At 38.0% G+C, this 19,240-nt stretch overlaps 1 protein-coding gene across 4 annotated transcripts in view; it reads right to left on the bottom strand.

The window, feature by feature from the left end:
- Positions 1-19,240, bottom strand: part of NSMCE2 (NSE2/MMS21 homolog, SMC5-SMC6 complex SUMO ligase) — a 221,722-nt gene that overhangs the window by 199,616 nt on the left and 2,866 nt on the right. For 3 of the 4 annotated variants that reach the window (XM_023530981.1, XM_011360812.2, XM_011360813.2), the window contains exon 2: positions 15,723-15,893. In XM_023530981.1, the coding sequence (XP_023386749.1) occupies positions 15,723-15,879 (157 nt within the window). In that variant the 5' untranslated portion in view covers positions 15,880-15,893. Of the gene's footprint in view, positions 1-101; positions 285-15,722; positions 15,894-19,240 lie in introns of those variants that run through there. The other variant, XM_023530982.1, reaches the window with a different exon arrangement.

Raw genomic sequence — 19,240 nt, 5'->3', positions numbered from 1 at the left:
TAAAGGAGCTGTTTGTGGGCACACAGTTGAATATTCATCAGGTATTAGTTGCTATTTTACAATACTATCCCCATTTTACAGATGAAGAAAGCAAAACTTACTTAGAGTTACTATTCTGTTAACTGGCAGAGCTGACTCTGAACCCAGGTTACTTGATTCCAGAACTGCTTCTTCAAGTCCAAAGTCATTCTTCCTCGCCAACCAAAGCACTGTGCTGCCCTATTTGGCAAAAGGGAAAGAAGAAAGCAAGCCAGCAGCAACCAAGACCTCCCTAGTTTAAAAGATGTACTAACTACAACTCCTTGATGCAGTAAGTGCTGAAGCTTTGTGGTCAAAATCTCAGAAAGGCCCAAACTGAAGTTAATGTTCAATCTGAAGCACTTGCTGTTCCCTGATCTGCCAGGTGTTGGGAAACAATTCTTAATGGGTCTCACACATCCCTGCACATTTTGTAAGCAGAGGCATTCAGGGCCCTTTTGTTTCAGACTATCTTTTTGAGGATGTTTGTATAATGAACAAAGCTTTGGGAAACAGATCCTGTCTCCCTCCAAAGCAGAAGGCAGTATAAATAAGGATAATGTCTTCCTCCAGGGCAATAGTCAGGCAGGTTTACTGTCCATTATGGAAATCTAGGTTCCCTAAGCTCAAGCTTCCTACACCGTGACACAAACCGACTGAAGTATCACTCTAGACCCTTCCACATCACCCCTGTTAAGGATCTGTGATAGGAGTGGACAAGGCAAACATACGGGAAAATTATCTCACTCTGCTTAATGTGCAACAAGTAATGAAGGTCTTTGTCTCTGATCCAGGAGTCTCCCGTCTTCTGTCAGCATCCATGAGACTGAAGGCTAACGTGTTAGCTTCCAAGTAGGGTAAAACCTTAGACCCTTCACAGAACTTGACATCAAGCTCTTCACACCTCTTCTCACCTTCGCTTCCCTCAGAAATACCCTCTCCCACTCTAGGTGGGACACCCCCTCATCTTTTTGTCAGCAGCTGTATGGAGTTTCTCCTAAAGGTCCTTAGCTAGAACTGCCTACTAACCCCCACTGCTTCCTGAACATAAGTTTCTATCACACACTTTTAAATCTTTATTACACTTAACTATTTATGTGCTGTGCCAATTTACTGCCTTTCAGCTCAAAATTTATCTTTTAATACACACTCTGTGATAATGAACGAAACTGCTTTAAGCATTTCTTCTCACAGTGAGCCGAATATTAAGCTTTCTCAACAGAGGGCAGGGCAGTGCAGGGGGAGGAGAGTTCTCCATGAGCGTTGTACGGTACTCAGCGATGAAAGACTGGATGCTCGTGCCCAAGATCAGCCACAAGATGAGAACGTCAGTTCTCACCACTTCCATTCAACACTGTACTCCAGGTTCTAGACAGGGCAATTAGGTAAGAAAAATAAATAAAAAGCAACCAGATTGGAAAGGAAAAAATAAAACTATATTCGTAGATGACGTAATTTTCTATACAGAAAATCCGAAGGAATCCACCAAAGAATATATATATATCTAATACATATATTAATAATATATATTAGGTATATAATATGTAATATATTATAAATACATAATATATAATATATTATAAATATATATTAGATATATATAATGTTTTAAATATATATATTAGATATATAATATATATATCTTATATATATAAAATCCGAAGGAATCCATCAAAAAAAAAAAAATATATATATATATATAATATATATTAGAACTATTTAACAAGTTCAGGAAAGTTGCAGGATAACAGACCAAAATAGAAAACTGTCTTTTTATACACTTGCAATGAATAATATGAAAATAAAATTAAGAAACTTCCGTTTATAATACTATCACAAAGAGTAAAATGTTTTGGAATAAATTAACAAAAATGGATAAAACTAATACTCTGAAAACATTGTTGAAATAAGTATTTAAAAATCTAAACAAATGTAAAACAAATGCTACGGTCATGGAATAGAAGGCTTAATATTGTTAAGATGGCAACACACCCCAAATTGATCTACAGATTCATGCATCAGAATCCCAGCAGGTTTCTTTGTAGAAATGGATATGCTGATGCTGAAATTCATACACCATCACAAGGGGCCCTGAATATCCAAAATCATCTTGAAAAAGAAGAACAAAGTTGGAGGACTACACGTCCCGATTTCAAAACTTAACTACAAAGCAGCAGCAGCGAGACAGTGCGGTACAGGCGTAAGGACAGTTACAGAACTCCATAGCAGAATAGAAGGGAGAGTCGAAAAGTAAACATGTGTCTATGGTCAACTGGTTTTCAACAAGGTACCCAGACCATTCAGTGGGGAAAGAATAGTGCGGGGACAACTGGATAGCCACAGGCGAAGGAATGAAATTTGACCCCTAACTCAAACATATACAAAAATTAGCTCAAAGTGTAATAGCTAAAACTATAAAACTCAGAGAAAAAACTAGGGATAAAGTTTCATGACCTTAGATTTGGCAACAGATTCTTAGATATGATACCAAAAGCACCGGCAACAAAAGAAAAAATAGAGAATTGGACTTCAACAAAATTAAAAATTTCTGTGTTTCGATGAACACTATCAAGAAAGTAAAAAGATAATATGCAAGAACAGGAAAAAGCATTTGCAAACTATACGTTTGATGGCAGACCTCTATCTAAAATATATAAAGAGCTCTTACAACTCAAAACTGTAAACAGAAGTAACTCAATTTGAGAATGGGCAAAGGATCTGAACAGATATTTTTCTAGATACACAAATAGCCAGTAAGTACAAGAAAAGATGCTTCATATCATTAGTAATCAGAGAAATGCAAATCGAAACCACAATGAGATACCAATTTGTACATAAATGTTCATAGCAGCATTTCATAATATCTGATTAATAATAATAATACCATGTCGATCAACTGACAAATGCATATGCAAAATGTGGTAGATCCATTCAGTGAGATATCGGTCAGCCATAGAGAATGAAGCACCACTGACGCATGCTATGTGGATGAACTTTGGAAACATTATGCTAAGTGACAGAAGCCAGTCACAAAAGATCATATATTATATGATTTCATGTACATTAAATGTCCAGTTAGGCAAATCTACATATATAGAAAGTAGATTAATGGTTCTTTAAGGCTGACAATAGTAGGGAAAAATAGAAAGGTGATAGCTAAAGGTACAAGATTCCTTTTTTTGAGGTAATGAAAATGTTTGAATGTAGTTGCACATACCTGTGAATATACTAAAAATCACTAAATTGTACTTTAAATACTTGAATTATATGGTATATGAATTATTTCTCAGAAAGCTGTTATTTCTTAAAAGGCACCAAACAAAAGAATAAAAGAACGAATAGAATTCAGAGGAAGTGAAGGGAGTAAAGCGTAAACTGGGTTACCATAAGTAAACCTCACCAACGTAAATTTAAAGTGGCAAACACTCAATTGATGAAATAAATTTCAATACAGCAAAACTGAATCCGATAATGAGAGATTCTTTACTCAGTGCACCAAACTCAATAGCTACAGCAATCAGGACTGGCAGAAGACATGATGATATACGTAAGACTGGGTCTGTGTGTGTGTGTGTGTGTGTGTGTGTGTGTGTGTGTGTGTGCGCGCGCGCGCACGTGTGTGCACGCTTAGCATAGCAGAAGCTGTCTGGGATTCAAGTACCATCCAAACTGAACTTTGTGACTTCAGGCAAATCACTTAACCCCTCTGAGCTTCAGCTCTCTCATTTGTCAAACGCCTACTTCGTTTTCATATGACTTTTAAGAGAAAAAACTCTGAAACAAGATTATAAATTTCTTGGGGGTATCTTCATATCTTTGTATTTCTAGCACAGTGCTTGTCAGATAACAGGTACTAAATGTTTGTAGAACTAACTTCGGAAAATGCAAAGGGCTTAAGAAAGGAGGAAATAAAAACACAGTTAAGTACATAGACTTCAATATGAACATGCCCGACTCTGAAGCACTTTCAAGTAAGATTTATCACCAGTATACGATGCAGAGGCTGTCAAGGCTCGCATTATGCTCTTTCATGTGAAATTAAAAATTATTTTCTACCAGTAGTTTAATGAACAAAAAACAAAAAGAAAGGTTATCTGTAAGAATATTTATGCTATTTTCTCCATAATCCCTTTTCAGGTATCACTTTATATTTTGATTTTATAAAATTTAACCCATTCTTAGCCTTATATATCTGAAAAGAAGCTATCATAGAATGACCTTCACCTAAACCAGGAGTCTGAAAAGCACAGCCCACCACTGGTCAAATCAGACCCATCTGTTTATACATTGTTTATGGCAGAGTTGGGTAGTTGCAACAGAGACAGGACTTGGTTGGGAAACAGGATATTATTAACTGGTCTTTTCAAACTTGTATCTGGTGGTGGGAATGAAGGCTTATAAACAATTATATGTAAAAAAGTGCTCTATTGTTTTGATGGATGAATGCACAGCCAAAACAGAGGCACCAGACAGAGCAGCTTGGTCTGGGTGGGAGAAGAATGTCTGCAGGAAAAAAAGATGATACTCTCAGCCTTGAAAGATGAATAGGCATCCTCCAAGCAGTCAACAGGGAGACAGCATTCTCGGGAGAGGAAGTCATGTGAACAAAGGCGAGGAGACTCAACAGAGCACGCTAGACCCAAGTGTCTGACTGGAGTATACACAGCATAAGGAGGGGTGTAGCTGGGTGACATTGTGAACATTCTTGTAAACGGTGCTCAACGGTTTAAAATGGATATAAAAATTAATAGCTACCGTTTTTCAGAGCGTAAATACCAGATGCTTTGGTCATGTCCAGAGACATGATCAAACAAGAATAATCTATACAGTAGCAACAACTCATGGTGATCAAGATATAAATACAGCCCTAGCCAAAGCCTTTTAAGTCCAGCAAAGGAAACTTGTAAGGCAATAATGAGAATTAGCATAGAGTGGACTCTCCAAATTGTTTCAATGAGGAACTCTCATGTCCAGGTACAGTGGTGACAGGGCTCAGCAATGAGCACAGGTGTTGTCAATACTGAGTAGATAAGAGGACTAATCTCAGAGCTTACTGAGAAGGAAAAAGGCATACTTACAAGGACAAAGTGTTAAGAATCTACAAGCAGTAAATAATTAAAATGTGCATTTCCGGTCTAAAAGCAGCTTTGTGATAGAATAACGCCTTCAGGGATACGGTGCACAGTCCGCGGTCAACCTCAAGGCTCAGTCTACTCATATATAAAAGAGCAAGTAAATTATGTTACCTACCTACTCTACAGCGTGTTGTAAGGATTGAATGAATGCTTACAAGGAATTTATAACTTGCCATGTACATACACAAAAAGCACTGTGTATTTGCTATTGTTAGGTTGCCTAGTAGCATAGTCTACAAAAGGTATGTAACAACTGGATATAAAATCAGACTGTTAGGTCATAATGTAAAAAGTTACGAATGGGACAGATAGAGCCATAATATCCTCATTTGAAACATATCATTTATGACTATGTAGTTCCCCCGATATTTGCATGTATTTGTCTTATCTGCTAACTAAATTATTAGCTTTTTAAGGGCATGGGTAAGTAATTGGACATTCATCAACATAAAGTGTTAACAATTATCTAACAAAAGTGAAAACGAACAAAACTCAAATGTTTTGATTCAGTATTGTAAAGGGAGAAAATTACCTTGCCCTAAAGAAAAAGAAATTTAAATCTTTGTCTTGGAGTAAAAGCCACCACTGCTGCCACCACCAGTTTAGAGACAGTAACTAAATTTTACAAACACGTGCTCTCCTCTATCTACTGAGTATTGCCTATTACTTCTCACTATGTATAAATATTCCAACTAACATTTCTTTCTCTTCACTTATTCAGCTACCTTCTTCTGGATCTGACACCATAACAGTAAATATAAAACCAAAGAGGTTGGTAAAAGATGCCTTCTATGTCCTCTTCCGGTAAATTTAAGAAAACAGTGATGAAATCATTTTTAATTGACCATCATTATGGCAGATGGTGCCAGAATGAAAGGAAAGGGTAGATCCAATAGTAAATGAAGCTGCCTCTCAACTTTAGTCTAGGCGTTTAAGTGTCCGATTCTACAAGGCATTCAAAGAAATTCATGCAAGGAAAATGCCTCTTGCAACTTGGTCACATGCAAAAATGAAGCAAGAAGCACATCTGTTTGGAGCTTGCCCCAAGTGCCTCCAGTGCTTCTCCAAATTGGGTTCGTAACTCCCACCCACAAAGAGAAAACCAGTGCCTGAAGCAGCGTCCAGGGACAAGCAAATTAGAACATTTCCAAGGTCAATTGCTGACAGGCCTAATTGTTTACAGCAGCTAGAGTATATTCTGGCTGTTGAAGAGGCTTAACCTCTCTGTCTTGCCCAATAATACCATGAGAAACTAATTTACCACATCAACTACAAAACATGAAAGCAATGTAGGTACTTTCAAATGAGCATATGACATTTCAAACAGAAGCAAATATTATTAAGATCCCAGAAATAAGTAAATTAAAGCTGGTTAAACAATTTTGGGGAAAACCTAGAATATCGATCATACCAGTGGCAGAGGGGTGACAAGTCCAAAAACAAAAAACAAAAAAAAAAAATCAGTATTATCTTGTTTTACCAGCTGGTTCAATTTGAATATTCACCAAAACCACTAAAAAGCTGCAAAACTATCTTGCAATTTCTTGCCCTCCTCTGACAGTCACTGAAAAGTGAAATGCCTTCTGTACTTGCTGCTGTCCTAGTACAGTAGCCATTTGCCATATGTGGCGCTTAAGCGTATGAATGTGGCCGGTCCACACTGAGATGCCCTGTAAGATTCTGAACTTAGAAAGTAAAAATAGCTCATTAATAATTTTTATATTGACTACATGTTGAAAAATATTTTAGCTATACTGGATTAGATAAAACTTTACTAAAATTAATTATGCCTCTGTCTTCTTAACTTTGTAATGAGGATAGTAGAAATTTTTAAATTACACATGTGGCTCACACCATATTTTTATTGGACAGTGCTGTTATATATAAATAATGCTTCACATTTATATAGAATACAAATATATAATTTCAGTTGTAAAGTACGGAAGAGAGAGAAATAAGTCTAGATAATAAATAATCTCTATAGAATAATCCAATTGGTTTCAACTGTTAATCACAAAGCTAATAAAAGCTCCCTTCTGCTTATCACAAGATAAAACTTTATGTCTTTAAAAAGGAACTCGATGTTTCAAAAATGATCCTAAAGGCTGTTCGACATCTGTCATGAGTTGACATCCTAGCTTAGCATTAATCTAGTCTTATGATCAAAGATACATAATAAAGTGCTTGTCTAATTTTAAAAACTGATGGAGTGACTCCAATTCAGTTTTTTCTGTAGTAGTCATTTTCATGCTCTGTTAGGTCACTGAAACCTAACCCATGCCTCTGCTCCAAAGATTAAAAAAGTAGAATCAAGGCAAAGATTATTCTCAAGAGTCTAGAAAAATCCAGGTGGTATTCAGATTCTATTTTAAAACCTAAAATATGACTCAGTCATTATTTCAAAAAGTGGCATCCTGGTGTGATTGAAAGAGCTTAGCTAACAGGAAAGAGCACAGCAAGCAATTATCTGCACACGCTCCACCATGTGGAGAATCATGCCGACTTGCAGGTTGGTACCGTCAATGGAAGATAGACAACCCGGAGGTGTTGGGATGGTTGGAAATTTATGGGGTGAGACTGCACGTAAACATGAGGTGAGGTGAGGCAAACGGCAGCCAAAACTTTCCCCTCCAGAGCTCTTAAAAAAGGAAACTACTCAACTTCTGGCTAAAGAAGCCAATAGGAAAGGAAAGCTCATCCCAAAACTGTCCCCAACACAACTGGCCCAGAGGTAGAACAAAATGATGTGATACTTGTGTGAAGAGTAGGTGTAAATCTTTTCAAAGTGGTTTTTAAATGTAATCGACAACAAAATCAAGACCTGTTAACTTAGAATAATAAATAATACATATGAGATGTATATTTCTATTTTGTAACAAGACTTTTATCATCGGATAGATGTGGAACCTGGATAATTGAAAATAAAGCAGCTGATATGATTTACTCTTCATTCTTCAAAGAGTTCATCATAAAATAGTGCTATAGTTTCTATGGTCTGATATTGTCAACACATTTTTTTAGGCTATATGGAATAATTCAGGTCCCAAGCTACTAAATTCCAATAGTTTAGTGATTTTACACAATCCTAAACCCTGCTGTCAACAAACTGGTCAACAAGCTGATAGCTGCTGCATAGGAAGTGTTCTAGTGCCACCTAGTGGCGTATGAAATAAAGATGAGACCAGGGTTCTCAAACTGTGGTCCCTGGACCAGCAGCAGCAACACCTGGGAACCTGTTAGATGTGAAAATTCTTGGGGTCATCCCAGACCTACTGAAATTCTAGTGGTGGGGCAAGCGATCTGGGTTTTAACAAGATGCACCCTCGAATTTGATAACCACTGGATTAATCAGTCCTTAAAAATGAAGTGGAAGTTCTTAAAAAATTAGGCTCATAATCAACAAAAGTGCTAAATTTCTAATTTTGGAAAGCAATTTATTTTCCTACATTATGGATCCAAATGTCTATATTTAAAGAACAGTCTTAAAAGCCACTTATTGACACATTTGTATACATTCAACACCTCACGAGCATCAAATAAGTTCCAGTCTCTGAAATATCAGATGAGCACCCTGACGTCTTTGCCCTGAACAAACCAGTCCAAAGGGAAGACCAGACACATTAACAAAACCAAAACATGATAAATGCAAAAAGCCTTCTGAAACAAAGAAGCAACTTTAACTGGTGTCAGAATATCAGGAATGACATGTCACTGTATCTTAAGAGTGAGGGGAGTTTCCCTGAAAACACATGAAAAACCAAGGAGGTAAAATACTGGTGGTTTTTAAATTAAGAGTCATCTACCCTAATGATAATAGACACCACGGAAAAAGTCCCCTGTACACATCTGCTCTGTGCCGCTATGTTATAAAGTAATCAAGAGAAAAGCAGGTCTGATGAAGGCTTGTGAAATTTTTTTTTTTCTCTTTAGGTCTCAGAGGAGAACTTGGTCTCAAGTGTCAGAAGTATGAGCACTAGAGGAGAAGGTGGAGTATTTTCTGATACCCGGGGAAATATGGTATCAGTAAAATTATTGAATTTTTCTATAGGGCTATATTTTTGATATACTGTAGGCAATGCTTTTATACATTAAGCACTACAGGTACCATAATTAAGTATATGTTTTGAATTGTCTTCATTTATTTAAGTTACAATAATGCTTTGTTTTTATGATTGACTCCAGCTATAAAAGCTATATAAGAAATACAAACACTGGTTCCTTATGGTTATTGTTATTTTTATTGTCTTTGTGACCACCATCACCACCACCTCCACCACAGTCACCTACTTCTAATTAGTGCTTCTATTCAATAACATAGTTATGGAATAAAGAACAGGAGCAAGGACCAAAAGATAGCTTCCCAATTAAGCAGAGCTCTAACTACAAGAAACTGTTCTCTGGGTCAACAGTCTCAACATTCTGGCACCAGGGACCGATGCTCCTATGAGAATCTGATGCCTGATCTAAGGTGGAGCTGAGGTGGTGATGCTGGTGCTGAGGAGCAGCTGCAAATACAGCTGAAGCTTCTGTCACTGGCCTGCCACTCACCTGCTGTGTGGCCCGGTTCCTAACAGGTAGCGGACTGGTAGTGGTCTGCGGACTGGGGATTGGGGATCCCTGGCCTAGATGGAGAAATATACTGCAACATAATGAAAATCCAGAATGTGGATCTTCGTAAGAAGATAAGTCTTAAGTATGTCAAGCTGGCTTATCAAATCTTTAAGTAATTTTCAAAACGATTTTATCATTTTTAACATAAGGGAGTTAAGTAAAATGATTACTTCTTTTTCATAAAATAAGGTGACAGGTGATAGGGTAATATGGGTGATTATAATTTTCTTTTTATTTTTGTCCCTAGCTATTAAATTTTTAGAATGTCTTATATCAGGAGTAAACCTAGAATATTACCCCCAAGCGCCCAGACTCAGAACTAACTATTCGCTCAATGAAATGCTTAACAATTGCAAATTTTGAAAGTTTAGTTCTTCATGAGGACCAGAAATGTCCATGGCCGTGTAATTTTTAACTCTGATGGCAGTTCCTTATTCATCATTAACTCTGAAGTAACTGTCATAAAGTGAAAACCGTTTCTTGCTTCGGTGGAGAGTAGGTGAGAAAAAAAAGAAATCAGGTTTAAAAAGTGATGATTCTTAGCTAGAATACAAATTCTGGCTACAAGAAAGAACAGACTACCATTCAATCAATTCACTACATCACTTCTGTCAGTCAGGACTGCAACTGGCTGCACGAAAGAGAAAAACCTGACAGCCATCACTTAACCAAAAAGGAATTATTTTTTTCCTACCATTACAAGTCTGGAGGCAGACAGACCAGGGGCGGTATGATGGCTCCCAAAGGTCCTAACTTCTTCCCTCCATGACCAGATTCATCTCTGCCTTTACAAACAGAAGAGGCTGAACCCAAGGGAGGGCAATCTCTGCCTGCAGAGTGCGAGACCGTCCAAGGGAAGTTGTCCAACTTCACTAGCAAAAGAAACAAAAGCTAACGTTTCAAAAAAGACAATGCAACCTTATTTTGTTAGTGAGCAAAGGAAAGGAGAGGGGAGGGGAAGGGAGGAGAAAAGTCAGATACTGTTACCCTCAACAAAATAAAATGTTCTGGGCTAAATATTGCTAAATATTATTTCCATATTACCTGACTGCTGCGAATGCCATTAGATGGACACAATCAATTTTCAATAAAGTGTAAGAGTGATGGGCAGAACCTATGGCGTAAGACCACGTGTGCTCAGATCTCACCTGCTGCGCTTACTGACTCTGTGACCCCAGGAGCGTTAACTCCTCTAGGCCTTGGTTTGCTCACGTAGACGGCGGAGTAACAGCCCCTGTTCACAGGACCACTGTTAGGACCGAATGAGATCTCACGCATAAAGAGGCACAGCGCCCACACACACGGGAATGTGTAACAAAGTCAGCTACGGTTATCTTTATCATTACGACCATCACCATCATCGCCATACCTTGCGCACGGTTCAGCAAACACCCAATGACCTGCCTGACCATGATAACTAAAGTCTTTCTGCCCTGTGGCTCCACCATGTCATAGAAAGAAAAGCAACATACAGAGAAAAATCAAGAAGCCTCCAACAAGGTTTTCTTGTCTACTGGACTCTTGAGCTATTTAAAATGTATCTTTTTCTTCCAAATGTTGCTCACAGATATTTAGCAGGAACCAGATAAAAACTTTCAATCCTCTTGCATATACATTGCTGAGCACTAAGTGAAGCTCTGAACTCCAAAGACCGACGCACCCTGGCAGAGACGCAAAGAGGAAGGACACAGCTCTGAGGTACGGTAACATTTTAGGGAAGGGCCATTCCTCGATTTCATTTAACTAAACTTAAAGGGCTAACAAAAATTCATTTGCTAAGGATGACGTTAATAACAACAATTTTAGTAAATTAGATCAATACATTCTATTTAAGAAAACAGAAAAGTACGTAATAAAGTTTAAAGTCTGAAAAATAAGTTTCAATTATCTAAAGTCTCCTGATGTAACAAATTTCACTTCCCGATCAGGTCAAATAAAGAAGCTACTACTAGAATATCAACAAATTTAAAGAAAATCTACGAGACATGGTGGCAGTGGAGTCTAACTGCCCAGACATCACACACCAGTAACAAAACACGGGTAAACGTGCTCATTTCAGCACTAGGAAGCTGAGTATAGGAACAATCACCCGGTACAGGAACATGCAACCAACGGGAAACAGAACAGAATACATCGCCACCCCTCAAGTTCTTGAGAGCAAGAATCCTCTTTACCAATAATTTAATAATATAGTGACAAGAGAACTGCAGTGCGAAGTGAGAAAAGCTGAGTGATCACCTGAGCGATCACGACCAATTATTTTGACAAAGCTCATTCCTTCTACTTAATGATAAAGTTTGGCAGCCCAAAAGGCCTACAAAAAAGTGCCTCTAACCTTACAATGCTAAGAGGAAAAGGGACTATTTCTGTTTTGAAGATAATTCATGAACTTCCCCTCATGTTCTTCTGCACTTTAATTTCTCCCAATATGTTCACTGCCGTCCAATAGTCAACTCAAATGCAAATCAAATGACAACAATAATAGCTAACATTTTCTAAGCTCTTATGAAGTACTTATTAAGTGTCAAGTATACTGCTGTGTAATTTATAAGTATCGTCTCATTTAATCCCCACAATAATGTCTTTCACAAATGAGAACTCTAAGACAGAGGTTACAGAAAAATAGTGATGGAGCTGGGATAAGAACCTAGGCACTGAGTATGCAAAGCCCTGCTCCCCTACATTACACTACCCTGCCTATATGACAATGTGGGTGTAAGATACAAAGCATACAAACCAACTATAATATACTGTCTTAGTTGAATTTATTTTCCTTTTCACCTGAGCTACTGAAATAATCTCATTGTCCACTTGAGGTATCTCCGCCCTCCACAGCATCTTCAGGATTGCCATGAGAGTTATCTTTCTAAATGTGCATCTTACCATGTTCCTCCTCTACTTTAAACCCTCCAATAATAAAGACCTAACTCCCAGGCACCTTTTAGGCCTCAGTGTTCGCTTAATGATAGAATAACATGTATATGTCTTACTTCCCAGGTAGACTGTAAACAACTTGAAAAAACCTTTATTAATCTTTGTAGTTTTGGTAACATGTTTGATGAATTAGTGACTTAGCTCATCTCAAACCTAAAGATTTAAACAGACTTCCAAACTCATCTGTCTTTGATCCCCTCTTCACATCGCAGGCCCTTCCACTAAGCTCTGCCCCTTAAATTTACTAATTGCTGGGCTATCATTTATGATAGCTATTAAATGAACACTATGCTAAGAGCAGTCTGCATATATGATCTTATTTAATCCCAATGACCTTATGAAGTGGGCATTTTTACCCCTATTTCACAGGTAAGGAATTAGAAGTTCAGAGAAGTTACCTAAGGATAGAACTGGGGCTGGAGCCCATGTCAGGTTGATTCTAAGTCCTTGCAATTGAAAGATATTGGCTCTGTCTCCTACAAGTCTTTCATCTATTATTAACAGGCTGAGTTACCTTCATATTTCCTTAAATACCAGGTGTTTTTCTGCATGGGTTCTTAGACAACACCTCAGTCTGGTTTCACGTTCAAACTGCTCTCCTTACTGCTGCTGAATGACTCCAGTGGGGGTCATTAGAAGCATTCTCTCTGTAGGGAATTTCTCAAGTCATCTGCCTCCTGTTCACGAGCACTCCAATTCATTTTCATAACCAGTGGTTCCCAGGGTGTGGTCCCCAAGAACCTCACGGGACGTCCACAGAGTCAAAACTTTTTGTATAATTAATTGTAAGAGTTGCAACAGAGCATCTGCAATCGAGAACACGTAGCCCACAAAGCTGAAAATATCTGCTATAAGATCCCTTATAGAAAAACTTTGCCGACCTCTACTTTAGAACCTTTCCAAAGAGAAAGCTTACACTTCTTTTTAAATTATATACGGTATGTTGTATTTTGTACCAAAATATACTTATTTTTTTAAAGGGAACTTTATAGCAAAAACATCAAACGTCTTCAAAACAAATCCTGAAAATAAAGAGATGCGATCCTCCAGAAGGTTTATGTTCCAGCTCTTCCTTCTTTTGTCTCTTACGATTTACGATTTTATTATGAATTTTATCCAGGGCTACTCACCAAAGCCAAATATCCAAAAGCAGACTACAAATCAGGCCGGGCTGGGTTAAGAACTTTAGAGGCCACCCGCCAAAGATGATGAGTCACTTCTGCTGACAGCCATGAATGAATAACTGTATGGGACTGGCCCTCCTACCATGAGTGACTAGAAGGCTGGATAAAATATATGAAAACTGCTTTCAGACAGCGGAACAGGCAGAGCAGAACTACGAGACCTGCGAGAAGGGAAACAAGTGAGAGAAGTCCTGTGAGCACCCTCCTCCCTGCGCCCAGGAGGAGGAAGAAGCAGAGCACAGAAGTCTCGAGGACTGAGGGGGCAGACTGGAGTTCGGGGAGGCTGAGGCAGCAGGGGTTTGCAAGACAGAGCACTAGGAAGGAGCTACACAGAGAAAGCGCTCTCAGACTCTGCTCAAGGATCCCCTTGGGCCTGCTGTTGAAGAACATTGCTGGGAGCTGCAAGGTGAACAATTTCCAGAATTCACACAGGACTGGAAGACATTAAGGTTCCAAATCCAGCAGAGCAGAGCTCTCTCACAGAACCCGCGGGGCAATCACCTGAGACTCCGGAAGGGCCAAGCTTTCTAACGAGGTTAAATTAGCCCTAAAGTAAAGCTACACTAGACCCACTGTAACAAAGTTTAACAAAAAGCCTGGAAAAGATCAACCCAATCCACAAATTACTTAGCTGCTTGCCAAGGCAAATGTCAAAACTCTTTAAAGGAAGACAGCAAAATCCAAATACTTAATAACATAATACACAGTGTCCATGTTAAGAAGCAGGAACCGACAGAGATAACAGAATTAGCAGATGAGGACGTTAAAAGGGCTATTGTAACTCTATACACTCAAGAACATATAAGAAAACATGAACATAATAGAGAAATGGAAGATAGAAATAAGATCCCATTTAGGTTCTTTTTATGCTTTCTAAAGCTGAAAAATCCAATACCTGACATTAAAATTCACTGAATAGACTTAATATTAGAAACTGCAGAAGGTAAGTCTAATGAACTTGAAGACATAGTTATAGAAACTACTCAAACTGAAACCAGAGGGAGAAAAGCAAGAAAAAAAATCAACTGATCCTCAGTGACTTATGGGACATAATCGAGGAGTCTAACAAACATGTAATTGGAGTCCCAGAAGGAGAAGTAGGAAGAAGAAACAAAAAAAGTATTTGAAGAAATAGTAGCAGAAAATTTTCTAAATTTGACCAAAACTGTAAGCCCACAAATCTATAAAGCTCAAGGAACACCAGACAGAATAAAATTACACCAAGGTACATCATGATCACATTGCTGAAAACCAATGATATCAAAAAGATCACGTTGCTCCCCTGTCTCCAAAACAAAACAAACCAAAACAAAAACTCTAATCCAAAGAAAGCAAATAGCACCTTTCTAGACGTTCTGATCAAAAAATTTTCATCAAACCTGAATTTGTCTCTCTTTATAGAGGCTTTCCTTTGGCAGTACCCATAGTATAACCCTAGTCTGTCTATAAGGTAATCAAGCATGAACAAAATATAGTTAAACTACTAGAAAAGAACTTTATCAAATGTATATTGTACAATTCACAAATGCCACATACTTTCAATTGTATGCTCCCTGAGGTCAGGAATCCTCATGTTTTAGCCTGTAAATTTCTAGTATGGGTTTCTAGTAGCACATAACTGTTTGAATACACGTGAATGAGTCAATTTCATTTCATCTTCAGTACATTGCTATGTGCTGTGTAGAACAAGATGAGAAAACAGATGCCCAGAGAGATTAAATGGCTATCTCAAAAATACGTACAAGGTGAGCAGTATCTTGTGTCCCTACAGTAATCCCCCACACAGGTTACCTCAAAGTAGACACAAAATTACTTACTCTGAGTTTTAATTATTACTTACTCTGAGTCTCCACAAGATCCAAAGCAACACTGGAAGCTGTGTCCATTCCAGAGCTGATGCAGGATTGGAAGTTTTTTAAGGAGGAAAGAGCAGATTCTACACTGCTGAAGGATATAAAACCAGTTGAACCTGAATTTGAACTGGAACGTCCTGGCATCTTGAAATTATTACCTAAGTTTTCAAACACAATGAAACAAAATTATGAGTCAGAATAACCACATAACAAAATAAAACTGCTGTAAACATCCACATGAACATATCCAATATCCCACAAGTGCCACACTATTATGAACGCTCCACATCCTTTGAGAGAATACCAGAGCACTGCGCCATCATCTGGGCCACCAAACACAGATGCACTCAATATATGGGGAAGGTAACTGTTTCCACTTTTTAAAGGAAGGAGAATATTCTCTTTCAAAAGATTCCTTGATTCTCTGAAGAACTGAAGAAGAGCACAGTTCTTAAAAACTTAAAACATAAATAGGTTAGGAAAAGTAGACTGCTCATCTGATGTATTTTTCTAAAACCTGAAAAAATAAATTAGTTTGGAAACCTGTAAATTTTAACTTACCTGACATATATGCATATTGAATTCTGAAAACTAAAAAATATATATTCTTGACCATTCCTCTGGGTTCTAACAGATTTACATATTTGGTGAGATTACACATTCTGTTTCAGTAAAAAGAGAATTTCCCTATAAATTTTTATCTTTTGATAACTCATCTACTGTAACAGATTCAGTTATTACTTTCATATTGAACATTCCCTAATCTATATCTTTAACCAACAACTCTTTAAGCTTTGGACCACTTATGTAAAGATGCCTACAAAAACACATCTTTGCTTATTTCAGAAACCACCTGAAATTCGATCCAGGGATTCCAACTAAAAAAGAAGAGAAAAAAATTCACACAGGCTTAGGCGGATGGGAGGCTGTAATGGTAGCAGGAAAAAAAAAAAAGTATTGGCACAGAATCATAGAGAGACATAGCGCGAATCCAGGCTCTGCTACTTTACTACTGAGTGACCAGGGAAGCTTGCTTAAATCTCTCTGAACCCAAGGTTTACCATCTTTACAATGGGAAGGAATATCACAGTGTGGTCTAGCACACAGTATACTATTAATTGGTAACAGGATCTGCCTTCCTGCCCTTCCTTTCTTTCCTGGAGAACTGTTATCGACAGTATTTCTATCCTCTTCATTGCCACCACCTTATCTCACATCTGACCACAGTAGTTTCTTAATTATTGGTCCTTTTAATTAGGTTCATTCTTTCAACAAACAGGTACTGAGTGCCTTACTATGGTAATCCTTAAAAAAAGACACAGTAAAAAAGACACAGGGTATATACAAAGGGAACGGCACAAAGAAAATGCCTAAGGTGCTGATTTCTCTTTTGAGGTGTTAGTCTACTACAGACAAAAATCCACAACACAACTCAAGTCAATTCAAATCATTGACAAATATTTAGTACATTTTGGAGCATAGTGTAGAGGGTTGAAAACCTTGAGAAAGATGATAGCTACCAAGAGCTCCTCATGGCTAAGTTCAAATTTGTTTAAAACAGAGGCTAGCAGCCATTTCTAAATGGGGCCTCTCACGCAAACCAGGCTTCAGGGAGAAGCCTGCACTAAGCTGTCTGCCTCCTACACTGAATGGCCTGCCTGCATTGCATTCCTGCCATCTGAGTCAGCCCTTATAAAGGAGTTCCTGGAACTGTGTTTCAGCCAATAGGACTAAGACTTTCCCTGTCCAACCAGAGCCGTGCAGCTATATCCACATTAGCATTTCACTGTCTAATCAGAGAGGCTCCTTTAAGACCAATTAGAACAGTGCTTTTTGGACCAATCAAACCGTGAGGATTTGGAGTCCTCACTTGCATGAATATAGGCCATTCAGGGACCATGGACAGGGACTTCTCTCTATATGTCAGCTCCCCTCTGGCTCAGACAGCACACTTTCCCTTTCCATCTTAGACTGAAGGCTGCCTTTCCCTGGCTGGAGATGAAACACCAAAGACATCTCACCAGAGCAGAGGAGGTGGAGCAGAGAAGAGCCCATCTAATTGGAAAGCGGCCTTATCCCAGAACGGCTTACCCCGAGACGACCTCACAGCCGCGCTGTTTCATAATTGAGCTGTTAACGCTATTGAGTTGTTCCACAGCTATGCTGGTCTCGAAGACATGCAGCATCACAACTGAGCTGTTTGCACTAATAAAGTTTCCTTCACTGCACTCCAAATTGGGGATTCCTATTGGCAGTGAATTGGCACCAATGACAATCGGTTGACCGGATCTTAAGTGCAGAATAAATAATCCAGTTGGGTCTGGGGCGGTCAAATAAGACTTTTAGCTTTATCCATTTTTAAAAATTTATGTTAAAAATCAAGACCTAATCCAAATAGAGCAAAATGTTATAGATGTTAAAATCTGAATGGTGGAACAAGGGTTCTTGTTATGTTATTTTCCGGGACTTTCTGTGGTGTTAAAATTGTACACCAATAGAGAGAAAATATGACTGAATAAAGGATGATTTTTGAACATTTACATTTTAGTAAAAGAATGTTTATTTACAATCTCACTTTGTTACAACAAATAAGTTGAGACAGCTTACACAATATAAAGACAAACATATCCAATAAGATGGAAAAATATAAATTCATAAAAATCAGAATCAAAAAACAGATTAAAGGAGAAACCAACTACATGAGAAAATTAGAATACAATCATGCAGGCTTTAGGATTCTTTAGGATTCTACATAGTATCATCGCATTTGTCATACAAATTTCACTATGAGCATCTTGACAAAAGAAGTTACAGAATTCTTTCTCCATAAAGAAAAAAGCACACCAGGAACTCAGAAAAAATAAGGCTGTCCATGACAACCAAGGCAGCATGGGTTGCCACATATGAGATACTAAGAACCATACTGAAAGATATCCTCAATGATATCTTACAATAAATGCAACTGTAAGCATCCCAGGACTGCTTAGACTATTCCTCAGGGTAAGCTAAGGAAAGGACACTTGGGGCAGATCCCAGCTCAGTGTCTACCAAATCCATTCCCTCTTCAACCTGGTAATAGAGTTTGACCACAATTTTGCAACCTTCCTTGCAGTGAGGTTTGACCGCATGATTGAATTCAAGACAATGAAATATGAGCCAATTCCAGGCTCAGTCCATAAAAACCACATGCTTTCTCCACACTCTGCCATTTGGTAGCTTGAAACAGGCAAGTGGTTACATTAGAAGCTATGTACTAAAGAGAATCAATACATATATAGATTACATATATATATACACACACACACACACATATGTATATGTGTGTATATGTGTGTGTGTATATATATGTATAGTATGTGTGTATGTATATGTAAATACATGTCAGTATATGTAAATACATGTCAGTATGTATATGTAAATACATGTTCAGGTCTCACTGGTTTTCTTATTCCAGGAATTGATGGTTTTTACTTGCTTAATCAATTCCTGGAATAAGAAAACCAGT

This window comes from Pteropus vampyrus, unplaced genomic scaffold, assembly GCF_000151845.1.
Source record: "Pteropus vampyrus isolate Shadow unplaced genomic scaffold, Pvam_2.0 Scaffold59, whole genome shotgun sequence".
Lineage (NCBI taxonomy): Eukaryota > Metazoa > Chordata > Mammalia > Chiroptera > Pteropodidae > Pteropus > Pteropus vampyrus.
This window is presented reverse-complemented; position numbering and strand designations above follow the sequence as displayed.